The sequence below is a fragment of the Leuciscus leuciscus genome, assembly GCF_965113295.1.
Source record: "Leuciscus leuciscus genome assembly, chromosome: 5".
In the NCBI taxonomy this organism is placed as follows: Eukaryota; Metazoa; Chordata; class Actinopteri; order Cypriniformes; family Leuciscidae; genus Leuciscus; species Leuciscus leuciscus.
Genome location: NC_138729.1, coordinates 1,989,845 through 2,016,911, shown reverse-complemented (window position 1 = coordinate 2,016,911; position 27,067 = coordinate 1,989,845). Strand labels below are relative to the sequence as shown.

At 36.2% G+C, this 27,067-nt stretch overlaps 1 protein-coding gene across 2 annotated transcripts in view; it reads right to left on the bottom strand.

The window, feature by feature from the left end:
- The window catches only part of brinp1 (bone morphogenetic protein/retinoic acid inducible neural-specific 1), a 192,721-nt gene that overhangs the window by 135,496 nt on the left and 30,158 nt on the right, over nt 1-27,067 (bottom strand). Inside the window, exons 1-2 of one of the 2 annotated variants that reach the window (XM_082170508.1) lie at nt 25,109-25,243; nt 10,105-10,372 (exon numbers count right to left, since the gene is read on the bottom strand). In XM_082170508.1, coding sequence (XP_082026634.1) covers nt 10,105-10,322 — 218 coding nt within the window. In that variant the 5' untranslated portion in view covers nt 10,323-10,372; nt 25,109-25,243. Of the gene's footprint in view, nt 1-10,104; nt 10,373-25,108; nt 25,244-27,067 lie in introns of those variants that run through there. The other variant, XM_082170507.1, reaches the window with a different exon arrangement.

Here is a 27,067-nt window from a genome sequence, read left to right as displayed (position 1 = left end):
ACTATTTGCAAATAATATTTTATTTTTAATTATCCATGCATTCTCTCTAAATGAATCAAGGAAATTATAGCATATTTTAAATGTAATAAATAAATAAATAAATAAATAAACAAATAAATAAATAAATAAATAAGTAATTGCACATTTCTATTGTAAAACAGTCAAATATTAAATTTTTATCTACTTACATTTTACCAGGCATTCGTTCACTTCTTTAATCATTTTGACACTGATGAGCGAGACCGCTGAACTTATAGTCTTCCTAACAACAAACAGAGCGGTGTGTAAAGCAGTGCATCAGCATCAAGACTATCAAATATACTGCAGTGAATCACTTATTTGCATCTTAAGTTTATTGGCAATAATAATGACAAGTTTGCGAAAGCGTAGAACTCGGTGAGACACATCTTCAGCTCATTTAAACGCCTCTGATTGGCCGATGCGTTCAACAGACATGTCTGTGATTGGCTACAATGCTCAACGCTGCAAAAGCACGTCGTAAGTTCCTTTAATGCAAAGGGAAATGATATAAATAAAACTGTAATATGCACTTTTCATGATTAGGTAATCACGGCTGCTGTAATCTTATTCACATTTGTTTTTCTAAATTAATTGTTTTGCTCTATGAGAAAGACAAGGTAACAAAATATTAAATTACTAAAAACATTCTGTGCTTACGCCCCCTTAGCCCAGCCCTAGTGCCGCCCCTGGTGCTTATACATATACATATCAGCAGTGCATACTTATCATACTTAAATATCAGCAGTGCATACTTCATTTTATGAACAGAATGAGCAATTATGAATGGACACTTCTGGAGGACTTCCATGCATTTATTTATTTTTTAATACATATCATGTTCCTGTATCATTGCTAAATGCACAACTTGGTGTTTTATAATATGCAATATGTTTAATAAAGTTTGTAGCTCATCTTCCCTTAGTGTCGTGTGCATTTCCTGGTAAATAGCTTGTGTGTATTTTTTGCTGTAATTAAATATGCATTAGTCATCGGTCTATTCATAAAGCACTGAATAGGTCCATCTGGGTCAGCCTCTATTACATATTTTATCAGTCAGAGGAGGAAGTGTGTTTGTGAAATCAACACGGAGTGAATCTGAACATGAGGCCACGGGCCTTTGGCACTGTTTCTGATTCTTGTATAATCCCAGGACTTGGACCCAATCAGATCTCAGCGCATTGTGTGACCAAACATGACTAGACGGCCTTTATTTGGCATTACGTAACTTCTGACAGCTAGAAGTGAGAGTAGAATTAGACGAGATGACCCAATTCTCCACATAAGAGCGAGTGGCAGCCTGAGCGACTCAAAGGCCCGGAGAATCACATCATTGGATTCAACGTTCGCACTAGAAATGGAAAAAACAAACTTTTGTTCAGATTACCGACATTTGATGGATGAGCCTTCCCAGTTCATGTGACAGCAGTGCAGATGTCAGCAGATGTGATTGCAGATTTTTTGATTAAATTTTTAATGAGAAGCGCAGTGAATTCCACTCAGTATTGATGCACGATTTAATTGTCTTGTCACAAGCAAGCCGATATCCTGCATTGACGGCTGAATTCGATGCTTCCTTCTGTTGGAGGAGACAGGGGAACACTGGGAGACACGATCTTCCATGATCTTCAGTGCCGCCACTGTGTCTCCGTGCCAGAGACGATGTGCCTGACGAATGCAAAAGTGCATTTCCGTTTCCCGCACTTCACGAACCGAGCGTGATATTCATTTCAATTATTTAAACTTCACAAGTAAAAAAAAAAAAAAAAAGTAAACTAAGGGGTCAAATTTTGAAAAGTGGTCTTTGTACCATTAAAACGTCCTGCAAGTTTCACAGCTTAAAACATCTTCTCATTGTAAACCAAAAATGATCTCATATTAATCAAGCTCCAAAAACAGGCTTGTTTTGATATTGTGGGATTTGTGATGTCACACGGGCAAAAACATTTGCATATTCCCGCCTCCCGACGAACAGTTATACATCATCACACCATAGGCCCCGCCCACTGGTGTTCAGTCCAAGCGGCAACCTTCCCATCTCTCTCTAGAATCAACACGGAAGAGACTTAACCTGCAGTTCCTCGACTGGCCACTAGAGGCCGGCTGAAGAAGAGATCCCATAAACCCTCATGTTAAAATGCCCAACTTTACAGCAGAAAAACACGTTTACAGTCTTGTGCAAAAAGTGGTTTTGTGGTTATCGCTAATTTTGTCCTTCATGATGACTGTGAAATAGGTGATTTTTTTATTTTTTTTTATAACTTGTCCGTGTAAATTATATTAATTTACAGTATTTTATTGACAACATGACTAAGCATTTTGACTATCCTGTTTGTGAACAATGACACGAGGACTTGTCATTCTGATGGCACTGATATGTTCATACTTTTGAGAGATGAACTAAAGATTTTGAGTAAGTTACAGGCTTTTGCAGGCAATCCAGTGTGTTCTGCTGTGTGTACAAATTGTTTTGAGAATGTACATACTACTTTGCAAATATTAAGGATGATTTGAGAAACGCACCAAAGCGACTGAGAAAATCTGTAATAAAGACTGTGCATTGGGTGTATTTTTGCTTTATGTTTTTATTACATTTTTTAAGCGCCTGCACATTTAATCCAGTTATATTCCATCAAAATTGTACATTAACATGGTACATGCAACTTAGATAGTTTTATTGTAAATAAAAAAAAATTAAATAATAATAATACTAATTGTACCTGAACTATTTTCTATGGAAGCTTGTTTCCGCCACAGAATAAAACCATTATAAAGTCAGACTTGTGTGAAATAAAGTCGCAATTGCGTGTTATAAAGTCAGAATTCGGACTTTTTTTCTCGCAATTGCGACTTTATATCACGCAATTCTGACTTTATAACACATAATTGCGAGTTTATAACTCACAATTCTGACATCTTTTCTCAGAATTGTGAGATACAGTATAAAGTCCAATTCTAAGGAAAAAAAGTTCCTTAGTTCTTTTTTTTTTATATACCTCAGAATAGTTTATATCTCACAATTCTGACTTTATAACAAGCAATTCTGACTTTATATCTCGCAATTGCGTATTATAAAGTCCCAATTGCGAGATATAAACGTGCAATTCTGAGAAAAAAAGTCAGAATTTCAAGTATATTTCTCACAATTGTGACTTTATATCACGTAATTCTGACTTTATAACACGCAATTGCGACTTTATATCACGTAATTCTGAGAAAAAAAGTCTGAATTGTGAGATTAAAAAGTCGCAATTAACTTTTTTATTTTTCACTCTGTGGCGGAAACAAGCTTCCATAATTTTCTCACTGATGTGGTTTAAAGAAAATCAAGTCTGCATCCAAAATCACATACTTCCCTACTATATAGTGTATACTATAACATGGTGGATGTAGTACGTCCACAGTACATTTATACTATATAGAACATTATTTGTTTTAGCGTTTGTGAAGTAATTACTTATTCAAGAGAGTTTGCGATGTCAGACGCAGTCCCAGAGTTTCCCAGTCGTGATTATGTTGTGTGTAAATACACTCTTTCCAACATGATTTGAATGTTCCATTTTTTACTTTAATAAAAGAATACATAACAGAATGGATACAGTAAATAGGTCACGCACAGCAGAACAGAGACTGTCTCAGCAAACTACTCACACACAGTTATCAAGAGATGACACCTTTAGTGTGTGACATCCGAAGAAAAACTCACTTCTCCAGCCTTTAGGGTCCATGAAAAGAGTATAACTCTAAGAGATGCTGGGAGTGAACTACATCTGACATGAGAGGGAAGAGATACAGTGAAGAGAAAATACGGAGACAGGGTGAAGGAAAGATAAAAGACGAGTGGAGTCGAACACAGAACAGGACGAGACGGGAGGGACGGAGGGGAGACGAGACGAGAGAAAGCAAAAAACACACAACAACAGAGACGTGGAAATGAAAGCAGAGACAGAACGAAGGAAAAACGGCCCGTTAGAAAATCAAACACGAGACCCAGATGAAGTCTATCGCGCAGTCCTCCGCTCGGAGAAACGCAGGGATCAAAGTTTGCTCTCGTGAAAGCTGAGAGTCTTTATTTGCAGGAGCTTGTCTGTCAAACGTGCGCAGCTTTACTGTGCAAAGAGACTGGAGGATATAGCAGTGATATTATGAATCGTGTTGTGTCAGATCACATCGTGCCTGTCTGTCTCCTCTAGGACGGCGTTCCAGACACTTTAAAGACACTGGATGACAGTGTCAGGAATGGGGAAAATGCAAAACGGCAGATTTCTTGACGTGAACGGTAAAATAGGCCAGCGAGAGCAGCTTATGGACGCGGGATGAGACTTGGCATCAGCATCTCTGTTGGTAAAAGTTTGTTTGGAACGGCAGCTGATGAGCTGGGAATTGAGAGGGAAATTATTTATAAGGAGGTCATGCGTGAACATCGTGTGTCTGTGAGAGCGGAAAGCCACAGACTGTATTCTTCATCATCGTCAGATGTATTTGCTGATGCGACAGGAAAGACGTTTGATCAATGAGAGAGAATAACTGAACGATTAATAAGGATAAGGATGCATACAGTAACTGGGGAATTTAGTTTGAATATTTTGTCTATGTAATAACATATGATAATAACGGCTTTGAATCCCATAAGAAGAATCTTAAAAATAAAGGTTCTTTATTGGCATCGATGGTTCCATGAAGAACCTTTAAAACCATGGAATCTTCCATTCCATAAAAGGTTCTTTGTGGAAAATAACCTTTTATGGAAGGTTTTTTTAATTTTATTTAAAAAAATTTTTTTTTTATTTTTTATTATTTTTATGTTCTTCACACTAAGAAAAAAAGTTGTTATTTTAAGAATTGTTGACTGAAAGGTTATTTTGGGAACCAAAACGGTTCTTCTATTGCATTGCAAAAAAAAAAAAAAAAAAAAACATCTTTTGTAGTCTTTATTTTTAAGAGTGGAGAATCTTTGATTAACAAATGAATTCCACGACAGAATGCTGTTCAACACAGACCAAATAACATGCATCTGTTTTCCTTCATAAACCCCGGGAAGTGTTTGACTGTACAGATGGTTCTCAGCAGTGTTTCTCTTCTCTTTCTGCTGATTCTTGAGACTGATATTACACATAAAAGACAAAATGGTTTTGTTTGTTTCCAAGCTGTAAACTCATCACACATGAGAAATGACCAAGGTGAATGCATGCACTATAAAGATGTATACACACTATGTGGTGTTTTTAATACGCTTTAAGACAAAGCATGTGTAAATTCATAAGTCGACACCATTGCTGAGTATATCCTCCTTAAAACTGCAGTGAACCAAAGACAGTCTCAAACACACGCTTTGAAATCGCTGGTGTTTCTGACGTCACAAACTACCTTGTAACCAATCAGATCAACGTGTGATCGTCAACCAGTGGATCTCTGAGCTGAGTGAGTGAGTGGAGGCGGGGCTCATTTGCATATTCATAGAATTGTGCATACTAAATGAGGCGAGGGTGTCGAGTTACATTCAAGATATTTTAAGACATGAGGACTTTTTCAAGGAAAATCTTTTTAAATATGTCATTTTGGTGATCAAAGGTGAGTTTTAAGGGATACTATGACTGATTACAGGGGGATTATAAAAGAATAACTATGATGATACATATCACACAAGAACAACACAATGATCATTTGGAGTTCACAAACTATTTGCATTTTCTTATGGAAAAAAAAATGCATACATACACACATATACATATATATATAAATCATAGCTCTGTTCAAATCCCTAGTGAGCTACAACCTACTAATGCAGGATCCTAATTTGAACCTCATGAGTGATTGATCTGAAACACTTAATAACGCACATTAATTATAAAATTTTTTGTAATTGACATTTCTCTCTCCTTGTCTGCCATCTTGGATATGACATTAGATCAAGGTCTTTTCGGTACTTTCCGGGATTGCCTACTCCATAAAAGATGCACACACACAATGCCATTTGGATTGGTGTTCATCAGAACAGAGCTAATGCCGTGGAGTTAGGCAGCTTTCTGAGCAGATCCACTGAATGCTGTTTCTACAAGGCCTCTTGAGTCACTGTTACATGAGAAAACTAGATTTTAACGAGCAGAAAAAGTACTTCCTCACCTCTTAAACACTGTAGAAATGTTCATTTAGCTACTAAGAAGTGAGATTCTCACATTCACGTAACATATTGAGAGTGCGGGGTGATTTATGTAAGTGTCACTGATACTGACGGGTACGTTTTCATGGAAACGGAAGGATATTATATCAGGAAAGAATAAACGCCAATGCCAGTTTTTCACTGTGGTTTAAAAAAAAAACATTGTTTAATTTTCACTTCTGTGTCCATAGCCTTCCGCTTCTCTAGATTGACTGGTTTCCCTTTCACATTTAAAGGGGGGAAATACTTGTGCTTTTGTGCTAAAAGAGTTCATTGTACATGCATTCAAAAACTCCCCTAGTCCAAAAAGAAAATAATAATTTTTGGGTTTTGTAATTGTTTTTAAATTAACATGACTAGGGCGATGTGAGCATTATGAAAACCTAAACTCTCACATGTAAATCATTTCATTCATACTCGACACACAAGTTAGACTCATAGAAATGTTAAACTTTTGATGTTCCAGGAAATCAGCCATCGCTCAAATAAATAAGCTGTTGAACGAACTTGATTAAATTAAGGAAAACTTTTCCAAGAAAATGAATTTTTGTAATCTTGTTGTATGAACTTAAATTCATTTAGTCATTCCTACTAGATAAAGGTTTGTCAGGTTGACTACATTTAATTTTTGCCCTGCCTAAAATCGCCAACATTATAATTTGAGCTAATTTGACTCTACAGTTATTTCCAATGATAGAAGCTACTAGTGTTCAATTTAATTAAAACCACTTTTTTTTACAGAGTAATATTGAATATTACTTATGCAGATCTGCGGAAGAGGTTTAATGCATGTATAGAGTATACTGAGTGGCCACAGCCCTAAACTAAACACAGTCGCCACTCTTCTGCATAATGGTAACCACAAAATTCAAAAACATTACAGAAAGTCCTCTAAGTTTCTAACATTACTGAATATTAAACACTGACATTAACTAACAACATCTTTCCATTTACAGAAAAAACACATAAAATAACACTTTAATCCCTAAATGTACCCTCCTAATGCAGTCCCTTGCAAAGCATGCTGGGAACTACAGATCCACTGCCCAGTTAGTTGTCAACAAAAATGATTCATGTAGTTTTCACACAAATTAATTAAGTAAACTTCATTTTTGAAATATATTAGGTTGATTGAACACAAATAAATTAAGTTGTGACAAAATATGAAACAATTGTGTTACTTTTGCTTATTTTAATTCATTAAATTTACCAAGAGGCAAAAATTATTTTATGGAGTGATCGCTTTAGCTGAATAAAATGCATTTATTATACTTGAAGAGAATTAACACACCATTGTGACATGGTTTATCTGTGTTCTTCAAGCCATAAGGATAATGTATATTTATAACGCACACATAGCCTTTATCACTGTCAGGAATACTATAAAATAATATCATTTGTTCTTCGCTCTGTGATAAGAAGCCACATCAGTTCACAGAAGTCCTTTCAATCACTCGACTGATGTTATAATGTGATATTGGAGTTAAATATGTTGTTATTCTCATAAACTGTATGTTGATGCTCCGCTAAGCTAAGTCCCCTCTACATTAAATCACATAGCATGGTCTTAAAAAAATTTCCATAAATTTCAGAATTGTATCATTCATGTAATTAATTCAGACGATTGTGATTCATTGGCTAAAATAAAGAAAGCAAAACACAAAATAATCAAAGTAAAGATGAATTTGACTGATAGCATTGTTTTTCTATAGATATCGCAACATATCTTTACCGTGATTATTATTATTAACGATAACCGTGGTGTAAAAATCTGATATTGAGAGCGTTTACATACAAGTGAGCATAAATGTGCATAAAACACTACTTTTCTCTGCCAAAAACTCTTTAGTGATGCCTGTAAATGTGACAATTGTTTGGCCCATTTGTTCACACAGCTGTGAATATGCATGTTATAGCACTGTTTGTAATATCTCTTGATGACAAACACTGCAGGACATTTTCACACTGTGAACAACAGCTACTCTTAATTACACAATGATTAGAGTGTGCAATATCTTAATTTTGCACACAAACAGCATTTCTAGGCGCAGCCAGCGAGATGAAGACTTTCCTGTCACAAAAGTCAGATCTGAACCGATGCATCAAGGTGAAAACACCAGCGTCTCTCGCGCTCCACTGCAGATCGTGAGACCATTAGTGGCGAGACCACATCGACTCAATGCAGTTTTATCCTGCAATGCACTGAAGATATAGAGACCCGGTTCATGTGTCCTCTGCAGTGGCTTTTTATGTTATTATCTTGAAAGCTTATTTTTAAAGTCACTGCACACCAAGTGGCAGCATTCTTGAGGAGAGAACAACAGTTGTGCAGTGAAAGCTCGTAAAAGTACATGCAATGTCCATTAACACCATAATCCAGTGCATTCTTCGATTACTTTTCGGTATGGACTTCTTTCAACACAATACCTTATCACAGGTTCTGCATTAACAGGTATGCATACTTATCTCTCGGCAAAATGCGCAGATATCATGGACTAACATGCATGAAAGTGCCCATATTATGCTATTTTAAAGGCAAGGGTTCGCCTGTTCTCCTACAACAGGTTTACACGCATCAACAAAGGTAAAAAACACTGTTTCATTTTCTCATATACGTTGAACATCACCACATTTTTCAATGATTCTCAAACCACTCGTCGAATCAATCAGTCTCTCTAAACCTCTCCTTTTCATGTCTGCACTGGAATTCTGCAGGTTTAGGGTTTGATTTTGTTAATGCATCAGATATCATGGACTAACATGCTATTTTAAAGGCAAGGGTTCACCTGTTCTCCTACAACAGGTCTACATGCATCAAAGGTCAAAAAACTGTTTCATTTTCTCATAATATATACATTGAAGAACACCACATTTTCAGTGATTCTCAAACGACTTTTCCAGTGCCTTTCTTTGAATACTTTTTGGTATGGACTTCGTTCAACACAATACCTTATCACAGATGCCACATTAGCAGGAATACATACTTATCTCTCTGCAAAATTCACAGTTTTAGAAGCAAAATCGGTCACTTAGGTGATTCGTGAAGACTTTTTCTCTCACATCAGCAGCGGCCAATCGCATGTCTGCACTGGGATTCGGCAAGTTTAGGGTTTGATTTCGTTAATGCATCAGATATCATGGACTAACATGCATGAAAGTGCCCATATTATGCTTTTTTAAAGGCAAGGGTTCGCCTGTTCTCCTACAACAGGTCTACATGCATCAAAGGTCAAAAAACAGTTTCATTTTCTCATAATTGAACATCACCACATTTTTCAATGATCAGTCTCTCTAAACCTCTCCTTGTCATGTCGGCTCAGGGACTATGCAGGTTTAGGGTTTGATTGTGTCAATGCATGTTAGTCCATGAGACCGGATGCATTAACTAATTTGACCTTATTGTAAAGTCTCACCTCATTATTTTTCAAGGACCTTTGAAAGACTTCCATAGGCAACAACAGAAATAATTTCTCCACAAGAACTACAGCCCGTTTATACACACAATGCAGCGTCCCAAAATGAATTTAACATGATTTGTTTAAAAAAAAAAAATCAGAATACTAAGATTGCACTCAGCCTCAAATATTTCTTCCCAATGCAGTGTGTCAGAACAGAACTACAAACAAATTCACTTCAGAAACGCCCATGATTTTCTCCCGGCCTTGGAAACACTATTTAAAAATTCCCAAGGTTTTTCATGAGCGTGGGAACCCAGCAAGCCGCTGATCAGATCCAATGCATATCGTCCCTCTCTGAATGAGCAGAACTGAATGCTGGATATGCTTTGAACTCCATTGGATGATAAAACAGGTTCACAGTGAGGGCAGTTCTTCATAAGCCATAAGAAGTTCAGCAGAAACTTCATATACGGACACGAGATTCAGCTCTTATCGCGCTAAAGCATTGAGTCGATTGAGTGCACTCACCTATAAATCTTATACCGGGTCGTGAATCCTTGGCGGAATCTTTCCATGAAGGAGAGGTACCCCTTCGAGTGGTGGAAAGGGCCACGGTCAGAGATGAGCCAGTCAAACTGCTTGGTAACATGCTGTTCGTTGGCCGAGGGCTCTTGGCGGGAAGACTGAACTGTTATATGGTCCCATATAAACAGGAGGTAAGTGACTTCAATGAGCCTCCAGTTCATGCTTCACTCTCGACCGCTCTCTGCTCATTCTCGCTCCATTCTGTGGAGACCTGCAGGACGAGAAGAACACAGAACAACATTTCAGCGTCGTTCAGAAAACTCTGGCCGTGTTATGAGAGTTTATATGGGAAAAAAACACTTTATTTTACATTTACATTTTTAAAGAATGAGATTGATTTCACTTTTCTAACTTTAGTTAGTGTGTAATGTTGCTGTTTGATCATAAACAACATCTGCAAAGTTACGACGCTCAAAGTTCAAAGCAAAGGGAGATATTTTCTTTTAAAGAAATGGCTTTTTAAGGACTACAACAAACGGCTGGTAGAGACTACACCACATTCCTCCCGGGTTAGTGACATCACCAACCCTAGAATTTACATAAACCCCGCCCCCTGAACACAATTTATAGATTATCAAGACAGAATATGCTAATCAATGACTAGAAGATAACTACACATCAGCTTCATAAATTCACCAACTAACCATTCAGAAATGTCCTGTTGCTTCTACATGTTGTCACTTCTTCTTGAGTCTCTCCATCATTGTCTGACTTCGGTTTGAACATAAAAGGCTAAAAGTTTTTGAAATTTTCAGTCCATGTGTGTGTGAGGTAAAAGGACACAAACTGTTGAAGCTCCGCCCCCTGTGCCGGGAGCAGCAGCTCATTTGCATTTAAAGGGACAGACACAAAACAGTGTGTTTTTGCTCACCCTCAAAAAGTGACAATTTTAACATGAAATATGAAAATATCTGTGGGGTATTTTGAGCTAAAACTTCACACACACACTCTGGGGACATCAGAGACTTATTTTACATTTACATTTAGTCATTTAGCAGACGCTTTTGTCCAAAGCGACTTACAAATTGGGACTAAATTAAGCAAGTCATCGTGAAGAGGCAAAAAACAACGCAAGAAGTGCTCAAAATACGAAGTTCAGGCATTATTCAGAGTAGCATAAGCCCGATAAGCGAGAAATTACAGAAAAAAAAAAAATATATATATATATATATATATATATATACTTTTTTTTTTTTTTTTACATCACAGATTTTACATCTTTTGAAAAGGGCATTATACCACACCTTTAATCATTTAGCAGACGCTTTTCTCCAAAGCGACTTACAAATGAGAACTATAAAAGCAATCAGACCAGCAAGAGGACAACAGTATACAAGTGCTGTAACAAGTCTCAGTTAGTCGAGCACAGTACACATAACTTATTTTACTTTTAATTTTTTTTATGTCATGACCTCAAAACACTTTCACCATAGTGTATGATTTTAAAAACACGAGTCAAAACAAAAGAGCTCAAAAACTTGTAGAAGCTAAAATGCATGATTCTTCAGCGACTGTTTTTTATAGTGTTCACACTATCAGATATCTTTAACATTTAGTGTACAGTAGTGGCCCAAAAGTGATGCCCGGAGGGGATATCTGTTATATGGTTTCTTTGTTAATGACCCTACAAGTTCAGTTAAACCATTAAATTATGAGGAAATTAGCTTTCTTTCTTTTTAAATATGAGTGAAGAACAAAACTCTAAACTTGATTAATGTATTTATCTGACAAAATTATTAAAAGGCAAAAACTACACCTACAGGTTTTATTTTACTATGAAAAAAAAAATGCATTGAATAAAAAGCTATTTCTGTCACAGTTGTGTTCTGTCTGAGTCTTGTTTTCATTGGTCACATGTCTTCCTTTGTTCTGTTTTCCCGCCACTCCTTGGTTTCCACGGTAACCTTCATTAGTTGATCTGTCACACCTGTTTCCTCATTAGTCTTGTCAGCTTGTTTCTCTGATCTGTTTCCCTTTGTATTTAAGCCCTGTGTGTGTTACCTTGTCCATTGTCTGATCTGTGTCGCATTATGTGTGTGTGAACCCGCTGTCCGTCTTCTATGTACCAGTTTGATTTATATTGTGAGTAAAGGTTTGCACTGGAACGTTTGACTCTTTCTCGTCTTCTTCTTATGCGCCACACCGTGACAATTTAATTTGTTCTCTCTTGTATTCAAAATGTCTTTGTATGACAGCCAGGACAAAAATTATGTTTCACTGCATTATTACAAATAAAACAATTGACTCCAAGCACAAAATATATATTAACAAACTTTGAATAATATTTAGATGAAGGGTGAAATTGTCCATTTTGCTGGCCTCTTGCCAACTCTAGGTGCTCTAACTGAACAAACTCTTAGTGCCACTCTCTCAAGTGCCACTCTCTCACCCTAACCCTAACCCTAACCCTAACCCTAACCCTAACCCTAACCCCTAAGCCTTCATTTTGAAAGTGTCATGAAACATGCAAGACTCAGTGCTTTTCCAACGAGCCTGTGTTTAATGAAAGCTAATCGTGTTGGCATAACCCGCAACAGCAGCCCGATATTTTATTGTATTATCCGTTTAATCCCACAGTCCTCTGAGGCAGAAGGCCAGTTTGCAGAGCTCATGCTAACCTGACTCGCTGCCCTTTTCACAGATGAGGATGGATTACAAACAGGAGCAACAGCCTTCACTTTATTCAGGCTAATTGGTGGCGTGATAAGTTCAGGCGGGGGTGAGTGTCAGTGTTATGATGTGTTGTGACACGGGTTTGGTTTGTGGACGAGAACGCAGCGCATCTCCTCTGCAGGATAATTAACACTGCGCGTGCGTTCACACATGAATTTATTGCATTAGCTTCATTTATGCAATTAAGTGGTGCATACTGATATCATGAAAGTGAGATGGACAAGAGTAAATGCACTCCTGTGAAAAGAATTTGTAAAAGAGACGTCAACATATATTTTTTTTAAGTCAAGAAAAAACGAACATTAAAAAAATTGTAAATCATATCATATATCAAAAAAAATCATATTGTATTATATATCTGATTCAAATATATATATATATATATATTTTTTTTTTTGAAAATATGATATTTAAGTGCTGCTGTTGGTCAGTAGGTGTTTGAATCATTTTATACAGTATATTAAGGTGTTTTATAATTTTATTAGTTGCACCTGACATACATAAATGTGAGTTTGATGTGATCACCCTATTAATATCTTGTTATTTTGCACGATAAATACTGCTTGAAGAATACAAATCATTTGATCATTTCATCAGTCAAGAAAAACACATGTCCACCCTTTATGTTGAGCCACTCCAATCTTATCACATCTGTCCCAACATGCTCCGGTCATATTTCACCTCGAAATGGGAATATCATTACTGTAATGTAAAAAAAAAAGTTGTAAGTAAAGATAATGGTACACTGTATAAAGTCGTAACCCTCAGCGAACTCAATTTAATCCATAAAAATGAATTTTGCTGGTATAAATGAATGTATATAGCTTGACTTGAATTATTTGTTGTACTGAATGTAATGTCTGGATGATTTTAATGACTGTATTACAGTAATGAGAATCAGGAGTTTTGATGCCAGATCGTTTTAAAGGGAAAACAAATGCTAAATGTTTTGGTTCTAAAAAATATGCTTCACTGTCTTTATGCAAAACACTTGTATTAATATTTTATTATGTGTAATTTATAAGCACAGGCCTTCTCTTTTTTGCCTAATCAAAGGATATACGAGCTTCACAACACGACCAGCCCGTGTGTATGCTGTTAAATGAGATGCATTGCTATATCACAGCGTATGTCACCGCTCTCTTTATGACTGTCTCTCCTGCAGTGTGTTTTTATGTCGTGATAAGAGCCATTTTCAGCTGTAATGATCCTCAAGATCTTCCCCTCCAGCACTAGAAGCTCAAACTCTGTGCTATTAAAACACAGATTCATTATAGTGTGCATGCAGTTGTATAACTGATGCAACTCCCCTGTTTATAAACTTCAATATGCATGAGAATAACTTTTGTTTTTGTAATTAAATTCTGCTGTTGTCACTAGATTTGGGCCATTTTTTATACATCAAGATTGTTTGTAGTTTTATTAGTTGCACTTAAAGAGGACTTTTCCTCCATGTTCATCTTTCTTTAGTGTGTAATGAGTTCTTCTCTATATCAGTGTCAGTGTTTCTGAACTCCTGAAACGCCTCCATTGTAGTCTTGAGTTTCTCCCGGGAACGAACACGTCACAATATTCCTCATTATAATAATTCATATGCAGAATAAAGGGGCGGGGCCTGGTTGAGTTAGTTAGTAGTGTGTTAAACTGGCGGTTATGGTAAGGGACGGGACATTTCCCAAACACACTCGAAGCGCTCGACCAATCACAACACACCGCTCCAGCCGACCAATCAGAGCACAGTGTGCTTTTAAGAAGGAGGGGCTTCGTAGAGACAGGAAGTAAACAGAGCGTTACTGACAGACTGGGAAGAGAGGAGCCGCAACAATGGATAATATGAGGAAAATAATCAACATTGAAGCCGGAAAACCTGTTCTAGTAGAGCCTGAAAACAACATCAAGACTTTGAAATAGGGTGTAATGGCCTTATGTTTAATGCAGTTGCCCTAGTTATTATTTATTTATTTATTTATTTAATATTTTGCTCTTTTGCGAGAATAATACAGCCAGAAAAAAACTGATACTTTATTAGGTGTTTATTTAGATGTGTTCCTCAATGTGTTTAATGTAATAATTTAGCTATTTTTGTTAACTTATGCATTAGCAATATTAAAAGGGTAGCTTGTATGCAAATTACATGTATGAGTAGCTTGTAGTTTGGGAAGCTAATTACATGTTTGTGTTTTCACTGTTAATAAAAACTTGACCTTACCCACCTTAAAAAAAAAAAAAAAAAATTATGAAACATTAATGATTTAAACCATGCATACTTCCATAATTAACATTCTACAGGCAAAAAATAATAAAAAATGCATTATTAATAATATCTGCCAATGCAAACACAAAACATGATTCATGTAAATTTATGGATGTTACCTTCTTACAAACATCCCACTCGTCTCAAAGGCGTTCACAGGTCGTTATACGGTACATACATAATTAAGAGGTAGATATGCTCAGAGCTCCAGGCAACTAAATGCAGATTAATATTCTCTCCTCTATGCAATTATCTAATTGTCAATGAAATCCTTCCTTCCCACTTCCATACGGCTGTTTACAGTGTTTAATGACTGAATGAATGAAGATGTTCGAGTCACACTGAGTTCTGCTGGAAGTGGCACCGATGACAGATATGAAGCTGAGCGTCTAACGAGGGCTCCTTTAACTAATTACTTCTGACTAATTTGAGGTTGCCTGTCATAATGTAACAATGCATCATTTTACTGAAATTAAAAACGTGGAGAGGGACATATTAACCCTTCGAAATCTTCACAGCAAAGGGCAAAGTTCAATGCTGTAGTTTTTACCAGAACAGTTTCTGCAAAGGTCACTGACAGATCAGCAAAGTTAGTGTAATTCCTGATGATATATGTGTATATATATATTAGGGCTGGGTAAAAAATATAGATTTCTCGATTTTAATTTCTCATTTATACGAACCGATATCGATTCTTAAATCCCAAGAATCGATTAGTCATCCTGTTCTCAGTTGATGAATGAATGGAACATTGTAGTGCATCCCATCCAATAAATCGCAATAATCTTTGTGCTTTGTTACTTTTGATATGAAACAAAGTTTTCTTACGAAATTCAAAAACATAAATGGCGTTTTGCCGCTGTGGCGTGAGATTGCTCTGGCTCAGCTCAAGAGAAGCACATGATCTTCTCTTCCGCCTTAATAACACCAGTTACTGCGCGAAATAAACATGAATGAGCTTCTGAAAGTGTGTTAAAAGATAGAGTACAATTTATCGAAGTCCGTATCATGTGACATGGAGTCCTGCAATAATGATCAAGTCATAGACTCTTAAGCATTTGCCTATTTAAATCCAAACAGCCAATTTTTATTTTTTTTTTTACATTAAATAATACATTCAATTTTGGTTTGTCTTTCACCAAACCCTGTTGTATACCCCCAGAACAGTCGCTCAATCAGTGTTTCAACCATGGAAAGACGTCAGTAAAACAGCTTGTAAACAATGTCATGTAACGTCACATTTACCTCAGAAAAACCATATCCAGTGACCATAAACTCGTCAGTCAGCGAGAAGAATTAACTCTAGAGAGGAGCATTCTGTTAAATATATGCACCATATTACATATGTTCTTCAATATTTAATGTATGTTTAAATAAACCTGGCAAGTTTGTATGACAGCCACCATTTAAATGTTTATATTTCATAACTTAATTATTATAAAAATAAATAAATGTAATTTAAGTGTTTGTATACAAATCAGTTCATTTTTATGTTCAATAATAGTAGGCTAATGAAGCCTATAGGCTACAACTGACTCCTATAAAGATTTGTGAAAATGTGCCATGTATTATCCCTGATATCCAAAATAATCAATATTGAATCGAATCGAATCAAATTGCAAGCTTGTGAATCGAAATTGAATCGAATTGTGAAATTTGTGTCAATACCCAGCCCTAATATATATATATATATATATATATATATATATATACACATATACACTGTAGGGGTGTAACGATACCCTCATATCACGACACTGAACTCACGGTACGATATTATTGCGATACTCCAAGACACATGATAAAAGGTTAACAATGTTTTGTTTTTTTTTACTGTTGATTAAAATGCTAAATTTGGTATTACATTGTGTGTGTAAATGAATAGTCTTGAACTTGGTGCTGGAAACCCAAAGCACAGGACAATAGAGACACCAGAATAACAATATTCATGATTCTGAAGCTGAAAATACAGAATTATTTTAGACGAATATGCTTGTGTTTTCACTGACTAGATATATTTAAAATAATGTAGGACACTTTTTACTGGTAACATCAGACATTTGGCTTTATCAGGACCCACAAATATCCCCCCATTGCATTATTATACATTATATATAGTAGTTCTAATAATCCAACATAAATATTGTTGCATTTTTGTATTGCGATATATTGTGACACCCCAAAATACACTCTATAGTTTGCGTATTTAGTGCGCTAAACTTCTTTTTTGCTCCAAGCTTTGTGTAGCACATATGAGCCTCTAAAGAGTTTGTGTGTTTGTCTAAACTACAAGAATTGATGCAAATGGGCTTTTAACTGAAGAAAAGCACATGCATCAGACGAGAAGCGATCCCAGCATCTGAAGGACTGACCGTGACGAATGCTGTCTGATAATGATGTTTCTCGACTGAGGCACGCTGCCAAACCCACCGCAGGCTTACGGAAAAGTACAAACATATAATAATTAATCTGTGCACATTTATACTGCAATCCTGTGACATCGCGAGCAGGGGAACTGTTTAGATGTCTAACAAAATAATGCAATTTGCGCCTTGATTAATGTTTATTGCGCACAAAGAGCCGCATTGTCTGCCGGGGCAACAGGGTCATCATTTATTCATCCTCTCGCTTTAAGTAATGCACCTCTTCCTCTCTAATCGGGAAAAATGCATGTGCATTACGGAAAACATTGCAGAGGAAGAAGGTCGACAGAATATTTACAATGCCATGCTTTATTGTGCTGTTTAAAATGAGTACAGTCACCTTGACAGACCTGGTTAAGGTCCACATAAAACTAAAACCCAATTTGCTTTCCGTAATACATTCTCCTGGTCTCGTTGTGCATTATTCATCAGGGCATGTTATTCCAAAAGAAAAATGTCTAAAATGTAATAACTTGCTCTGCCTCTTTATTGTTAATTATTTACAGATTACACAAATTATTCATTATTATTATGACTAATAACAGTAATACAGTGAATATTGGAATATGTAAAAAAACAAAAAGTAGTTCTGAGCGTTTGATTTAATTTCTTCATTTTCATGCTGCAATGCAATGAAGTCTTTACAGAAAATCAAAGGGAAACTTTGGAGAAAAAAAAACAAAGAACTTAAGCAAAAAGGCCCACATTATATAAGTGGGAAAGAAGCAAAAAAAAACACTTTAAAAAACAGCGCTTTACTGAAAAATGACGTGCTTTACCTTGAGGCGTTAACATGCTGTCTCTGCTATCGTCCATCACTGGTGAAAACAAACAAAACCTTCACAATGTCAGGTTATGAGGTTTTTGGAGGAGACGACTGCGCTCAGGATTGCATTAAAGGGGACATATCTGACTTTTCCCATGTTTAAGTGCTATAATCGGGTCACCGGTGAATCTATCAACCATGAAAACGTGAAAAGTGAAACCCAGTAACTTTGTTTTGGTGAGTCTTTCTCTGCAAGCATGTCAACAAATAAGCCGGTCAGATTTCGCTCTCCTTCTGACGTATGAAGAGCATCTTATTATAATATTACCGGCCCTTAATCTGCACGTTTACACACACCAGCCGACATTTGGTTTCGCAAGCGACAACAGTGACCAGTTCTAACGCAATGATAAAGATCCAGCAAAGCCTGAAACTGTTCGTGGTTGAGCACAGACGAGCACTGAACACTATTGACCAGAACATGTCACCGCTGTCTTATAAACACCTCAGGAACTGTGGACACTTGTGGAGAAGTTAAACATGATGATGAGATGATCAATGTAACTCCACAACAACTACAGAAACGTCTCCACTAACATTCAGAAACTCTTCCTGAGTCTCTCCGTAAAGCTGCACTCGCTACTGGTTATTCTGGGATTCTGGATGAGTGAGATTGGCCTGTTTTGTTATTGCTGGAGTTTCTGAAGCTCAAATAAAGGCTCCACCCTCTTCTGAACGGAGGCGGAGCTAAAAGCTCATTTGCATTTAAAGGGACACACACAAACACAAACGACATGTTTTTTCTCACACCCAAAAAGGGGCAAATTTGACAAGCTATAATAAATGATCTGTGGGGTATTTTGAGCTGACATTTCACAGACACATTCTGGGGACACCATAGATTTATATTACATAATGTGAAAAGTGGCATAATACGTCACCTTTAAACGATTACAATCCTCATAAGAATACCCAAATATTTGTTTTCTCAAAAATGAGGGGATAGAGCTTGCATTCGATATCAGGTGTCTGATGTCTGGGTTCAGACTCCACGATATCAGCCTGATTTTGATATGCATCAGTTTGAGTCGCATTTAGCAGTTTACAGGTGAGCAATAATATCGTTTTTTGAAGATACAAGCAAGCAAGCTCTATATAGTATATATAGCTCTTGTATACTGAGTGAATGTGGATAAAGTTGGACATGCTGATGTATTCAACTTTATGAATGCATAAGCATGTGTTATGTATAACAATACAAAGCACTGGCCAATAATATAGTTAAATATTTCGACTAAATTAAAAATCAGACAGTAGAGATTTGCTATATATTTGAGTGCACTGTATGTATGCGAGCTGATTCCCTTTCTGGCTCACTCCATTTTAAGTGTAACTACTATTCGTGCAAAAACCCTGAATTGAACAGTGTCTGAAATTGCATAAAAGCGGTGCAACTGCAACTGGTTAATCAGTCAAACAGGTATTTATGCATCGCAAGCGCACATTCAGCTCTGATTCATTCTGGTAAGGAACGCCCACGTTGCAGCATCCAATCAATTCCCATTAGATACATCAAGTTACAGCCTATACATTTTCTTACTCTTGTTGAATAACCTGTTTCATATTATGGAAGTAAAATGGGTTGTGAATCCGTCTCTGTATTGCTTGGAATAAAACGTGCCTGCTAAATAACTTAAGTGGGTAAATGCATTGGATTTTCATGTCACACAATTATTACAACCAGTTCCTTGCCCTAGAAAATCAATGAACGCCAGTGAGCCGTCGTCTTCAGAAGAGGGTCTCTCAGATGAATAATCCCCTGCTGATGCGCCATATGACAAGATATGTCATATTAAACAATCATACTATCTGTGCTTTAGTCATCTCCCTGAGAGAAAAATGCTTTTTACCAATCTTTTGATTTTCCCTCCACTGCCGGAAGGACTTGCGTTTTGTCAATATGGACAGATGTGGCAAATTATCATATTTCTAACATGTTTTAGCACATTGCTAGCATGATTTTGCATGTTGCCAGAATGTTTTAACACATTGCTAACATGTCTAGGGTTTCTGCGTGTTTAGCACATTGTTTACATCTTTTAACACAATAATAGCATATTTTTTAGCATGTTTTAGCTCATCATTAGCATGTTTAACACATTGCCAGCATCTTTCTAACATGGTTTAGCCTGTTGCTGACTTTTTTAATCACATTGCCAATATGTTTTAACGTATCGTTAACACCTTTTGAACAAGTTCTAGTACATCGCTAACATGTTTTAGCATGTCTCTGCATGTTTACATTGCTTGCATGTTTTAACATAATGATATCATGTTTTGGCATTTTTCAAGCATTTTTAGCTCATCACTAGCATTTTTAACACATCTTTCTAACATGGTTTAGCCTGTTGTAGCTTGTTTAACTTGTTTTATCACGTTTCCAGCTTGTTTGACACATATCGTTAAAATCTTTTTAACGTTTTAACACATTGTTAACATCTTTTTAGCATGTGTCTGCATGTTTAACACATTGTTTACATGTTTTAACATAATTATAGCATGTTCTAACATGTTTTAGTGTGTTTTTAGTATTATAGCTTGTCTCTGGCATGTTTTATCACATTGCTAGCATCTTTCTAACATGGTTTAGCCTGTTGCTAACTTTTATAATCACATCTCTAGCATGTTTTAACATATCGTTAACATCTTTCTAACATGGTTTAACATGTTGCTAACATTTTTCTGCATGTTTAGGACATTGTTTAGGCTACCCGTTTGATAGCATGTTTCTAGCATTTTTAGCTCATCACTAGCATATTTAGCATGTTGCTAACATCTTTCTAACATTGTTTAACCTGTTGCTAACGTGTATAACCATGTTACCAGCATGTTTTAACATATCATTAACATCTTTCTAACATATTGCTAACATGTTTTTGCATGTTTAACACATTGTTTAGGCTACCTGTTTTAACAAAATGATTGCATGTTTCTAGCATTTTTAGCTCGCCACTATAGCATGTTTAACACGTTGCTAACATATTTCTAACATGGTTTAACCTGTTGCTAACGTGTATAATCACGTTGCCAGTATGTTTTAACATATAGTTAACATGTTTCAACACATTGCTACCTTGTATAATCACATTGCCAGTATGTTTTAACATATCATTAACATCTTTCTTACGTTTTAGCACACGTTGCTAACATGAACTGACATGCTAACATTGCTAACATGATTTACTGTTAACAATTTGCTCTCAGAAGAATCGGAAGAATAATAATGAAGCTTAGGTTTGTTTTTTCTCCATGAAACCCTCTTGCCTCGTTCAGCTAATTCTTGTTTTTCCCCTTTTTGTTGAGCCTGTAAATGGTCTCATTCACTCTCAGAGCTTCCTTTCTTCCCTGCTTTATTCAGAAATCTCATTCCCAATGCAGGTCTTGTGTGGACTCAATCAATCGCTGTTTCCCTCCATAGGGGCTGAGCTCCGCTTTGTTCCTGACACTTCACAGGGATGGAGGCTTGTCCCCTATTTGTATTGCGGTTCCCAAGAGCCGCAGGATTGAACCGAGGGAGCTTGTGCTTTGTGAGGACGTATCGAACAGTTTCCGCCTACAAACTCCTCTGAGAGGAAGTCGAAGGTTTGGGTTTGTTCTCGAATCCCCATCCACTCGATGTCGACCACATACTGACTCTGTTTGCTGTCAGTGTTTTCAAAACCCCAGTGCTAAGGCCTCTAAACCTGATGTGCATAGTCTGAATCAATCTCATCTAAATGTTGACAACTACAAAAGCAGGTATATTGGTAATATTATATTATATTACTTATAAATAAGGTTATGTTATTAGTATTGGCTCTATTAATCTGTTTTTATCGATCGATCCAGTCCTAGATGCAAATTGTTCAATGCAGGTCCAATCATGTTAAATAGTTGATATATTGACAGATGTGAAGTTAACATTTTTATTACACTTCACAAAAATGTATTTATGAAAATTAATTTTAGTTCATCACTAGCATATTTAGCACATTGCTAACATCTTTCTAACATTGTTGAACCTGTTGCTAATGTGCATAATCATGTTGCCAGCATGTTTTAACACATCATTAGCATCTTTCTAACACATTGCTAACATGTTTTTGCATGTTTAACACATTGTTTAGGCTACCTGTTTTAACAAAATGATTGCATGTTTCTAGCATTTTTAGCTCGCCACTAGAATGTTTAGCACGTTGCTAACATCTTTCTAACATAACCTGTTGCTAATGTGTATAATCATGTTGCCGGCATGTTTTAACATATCATTAGCATCTTTCTAACATATTGCTAACAGGTTTTTGCATGTCTAACACATTGTTTAGGCTACCTGTTTTAACAAAATGATTGCATGTTTCTAGCATTTTTAGCTCGCCACTAGCATATTTAAAACGTTGCTAACATCTTTCTAACATTGTTTAACCTGTTGCCAATGTGCATAATCAGGTTGCCAGCATGTTTGAACATATCATTAGCATCTTTCTAACATATTGCTAACATGTTTTTGCATGTTTCAAGCATTTTTAGCTCGCCACTAGCATATTTAGCATGTTGCCGGCATGTTTTAACATATCATTAACATCTTTCTAACATATTGCTAACATGTTTTTGCATGTTTCAAACATTTTTAGCTCGCCACTAGCATATTTAGCACGTTGCTAACATCTTTCTAACATTGTTTAACCTGTTGCTAATGTGCATAATCATGTTGCCAGCATGTTTTAACACATCATTAGCATCTTTCTAACACATTGCTAACATGTTTTTGCATGTTTAACACATTGTTTAGGCTACCTGTTTTAACAAAATGATTGCATGTTTCTAGCATTTTTAGCTCGCCACTAGAATGTTTAGCACGTTGCTAACATCTTTCTAACATAACCTGTTGCTAATGTGTATAATCATGTTGCCGGCATGTTTTAACATATCATTAGCATCTTTCTAACATATTGCTAACAGGTTTTTGCATGTCTAACACATTGTTTAGGCTACCTGTTTTAACAAAATGATTGCATGTTTCTAGCATTTTTAGCTCGCCACTAGCATATTTAAAACGTTGCTAACATCTTTCTAACATTGTTTAACCTGTTGCCAATGTGCATAATCAGGTTGCCAGCATGTTTGAACATATCATTAGCATCTTTCTAACATATTGCTAACATGTTTTTGCATGTTTCAAGCATTTTTAGCTCGCCACTAGCATATTTAGCATGTTGCCGGCATGTTTTAACATATCATTAACATCTTTCTAACATATTGCTAACATGTTTTTGCATGTTTCAAACATTTTTAGCTCGCCACTAGCATATTTAGCACGTTGCTAACATCTTTCTAACATTGTTTAACCTGTTGCTAATGTGCATAATCATGTTGCCAGCATGTTTTAACATATCATTAGCATCTTTCTAACACATTGCTAACATGTTTTTGCATGTTTAACACAATGTTTAGGCTACCTGTTTTAACAAAATGATTGCATGTTTCTAGCATTTTTAGCTCGCCACTAGCATGTTGCTAACATCTTTCTAACATTGTTTAACCTGTTGCTAACGTGCATAATCATGTTGCCGGCATGTTTTGACATATCATTAGCATCTTTCTAACATATTGCTAACATGTTTTTTGTATGTTTAACACATTGTTTAGGCTACCTGTTTTAACAAAAAGATCGCATGTTTCTAGCATTTTTAGCTCGCCACTAGCATGTTTAACACGTTGCTAACATCTTTCTAACATGGTTTAACCTGTTGCTAACTTGTATAATCAATGTATGAAAATTAATTTGAGTTATTAGTTGCATTATTGAAGTTACATGAACGAACAATGGACTATACTGGATTTTGTGTGTGTGTGTGTGTGTGTGTGTGTGTGTGTGTGTGTGTGTGTGTGTGTGTGTGTGTGTGTGTGTGTGTATATGTATCAAAGTTATATTTTCAAAATATTATTCAATATATTATTTTACAGTATTTAGTTTGTTCATTATAAATATATGTTATTGTTCACTGTTAGACACCAACAATATATAGTATGTCTTGCACAATTCAGGGATAAAAATATTTTCAAATTTGAAATATCATATAGCCTAAGCACATACAGTATGTTCAGGAAACACTGATTAAGAGATAATGAACACTGTATGTATGCACTATTCTAAGCCATTTTGTTGCATAAATAGCACTTTAAATACCCGGATGATAACAAAAAGATGAAGTGAGGAATGTTGGACTCTTCCTGTCGCTATCAGACTCCAATGTTGACATATTAACCTGATTAAATTTATACACTGGACGGTTGAGTACATAGTGCATATAGTGCAACTGCTGAAATCGTGTTTCTCTGGCATATTTTAACAAAGACTGGAGCAGAAAGTGATTCTCCAGCATGGCAGACTCCGGGCGATCTGCCACAGAAACTCAATCCCTCGAGGTCCGGCAGAATCTCACCGTGCTCTTGTTTTATGTTATTTTACATTAGATTTGTATTCATGTCGCACGCTTCTCTACGGGGGAGAGCTAATCAGGGGAGGATAAAGAGATTGTAGTGCAATTTGTCCAGTTCAGATTACGAGGCGTCACAATTATGAAAGCACTGCAGGCTCTGGAAGACCACACACACACTGCCAATTACAGTGAGCGAGATTCACGGTATTTTACTGATCTCACACACTGACCTTCAGGAGTCTGAGCTCAGCACTCCCGGCACGATCATTAAAAGCCTTTACCCAATCAGATCAATGCACGCGTTTCAAAACAAACTAATTCACTAATGGTCTGACTTATTGTTCCAATTTACCTGGCGGTGAATTACGGTGAGCATTGGGGAGGAGAAGAGGAGGATCGATGAAGAGCTGAAACGCCTCCGAGCGGAACCGGGTCTCGTTCTTATCGAGAGCTTCTGAGCTTCAGTTGTCGGAGAGCCAAGTCATTAACACACTCACACCGACAGCTTGGCTGGTCAATGTGTTGAGGAGTTCGTTCCAGATTCATTAGACATGCTAGGCTTGCAGAGAATTAAATTAAACAAAAGATAATTCTTTCTTAATCACCCTTTTAATCGCGCAAGTTATTTGTCTTCATACCGAGCATCATCTCATGTGGCTTTGGGGTAATCAATTCATTGATTATTATCATTTATTAAATATTCTTTTTCCACTTCTGTCTATTATTTTGGTCCCTGGAAAAGAAATACACAAAAAAAAAAAAAAAAAAAAAAAGAGTAGCCTACTTATTATGGAAATGACACTTTTAAAGAAGGACATGTTTAAAAAGAGAAGAGCGAACTGAATGTAATGTTTTCACACACTTTATTCCATGTTAAATGCAATTATATTAAAATGTATTACTGTTTACATTTAGATTAAATGCAATCATTTAAGCGTGTTTTTGACCCATTTAAGAAGTTAAGTACGTCTTTAGATGTAATTCATAATTACTTATGTTATCTTTGAAATGTGCTTTAGTGTGTTTGGCAACACATCAAAATAAGTGCATTTCTATAAAACACCAAAAAAGATTATTCAAACATAATGATAGCGAGTTAAATTAAACAAAAGATAATTCTTTCTTAATCACCCTTTTAATCACACAAGTTATTTGTCTTCATACCGAGCATCATCTCATGTGACTCTGAGAAATCAATTAATTGATTATTATTATTTATTAAATATTCTTTTTCCACCTCTGTCTAATTTTGGTAATCAATTATTAAGAAGTACACTTTTGAAAATAGTGAGATAATATAGTTTTAAAGAAGTGCGAGCTGGATGTAATGTTTTCACACACTTTATTCCATGTTAACTGCAATTCAATTACAATACTGTTTACATGTAGATTAAATGCAATCATTTAAGAGTGTTTGTGACCCATTCGAGTCGGAGTTAAGTACGTCTTTAGATGTAATTTCATAAATACTAATTGTCATACTAATTACTCAAATTAAGTGCACTTCTTTAAAACATGAAACAGATTATTTAAACATAATGAGTGTATTCTCTTAACTGATCCTTTATTTCAATGAATATTATATTATCTGCAAGTACAGTTTCTTTTCATATATTTTCAAGGCTTGTCGTACACTATAACTTTGCATTCAATACAGTTAAGTGCACTTCTTTTAACAAAATCTATTTAGACTTTATACAGATGTACAAGTCAGTCGGCGTCTCCAGAATCAGCTGACACGTCTGTGCCGTTCTGAGAGACTGGCTAAACACGCCACTAAATTATCTTCAGTTTTATAGATGGATGAACCCACGTCTGTACAATTGCTTTGTTTTCCTTTCTGTTTTCATCAAGCAAATGGAAGTTTCATGAAAACAAATGCCTGACCGAAAGAAGGATAGGGATTTTGCTCCATTGCTTCCCGATCGTGAACAACATGTGTCTCCTTTGTCAGCATGTTTGAACAGATATGCTAATCGCTCGAGTCCCGCGGTCATTTGTAAGCTCATACCGGGACGAGGAACTTAGCATTCCGCCCACTCGCCCTGTGGAGGAGAACCATGAAAACACATTTGTTTACTGCACCAAAGCACACGTGACGTCCTCGGGGTCTTTACATGAGATTCCTTCAGTTTGACTGAAGATCTCAAAACACCAAAATTCAGAAACCTCAAACCTAGTGACTGTCACACCTGTCAGACAGGACGAACAGAAGAAATCACTCAAACTGTGTGTTAAAGACTTATAAACTTAAGTAGGTTCAGCAGAAAACACTCGCCTTAAACGGTGAAATAAAAACATCTCAATACAG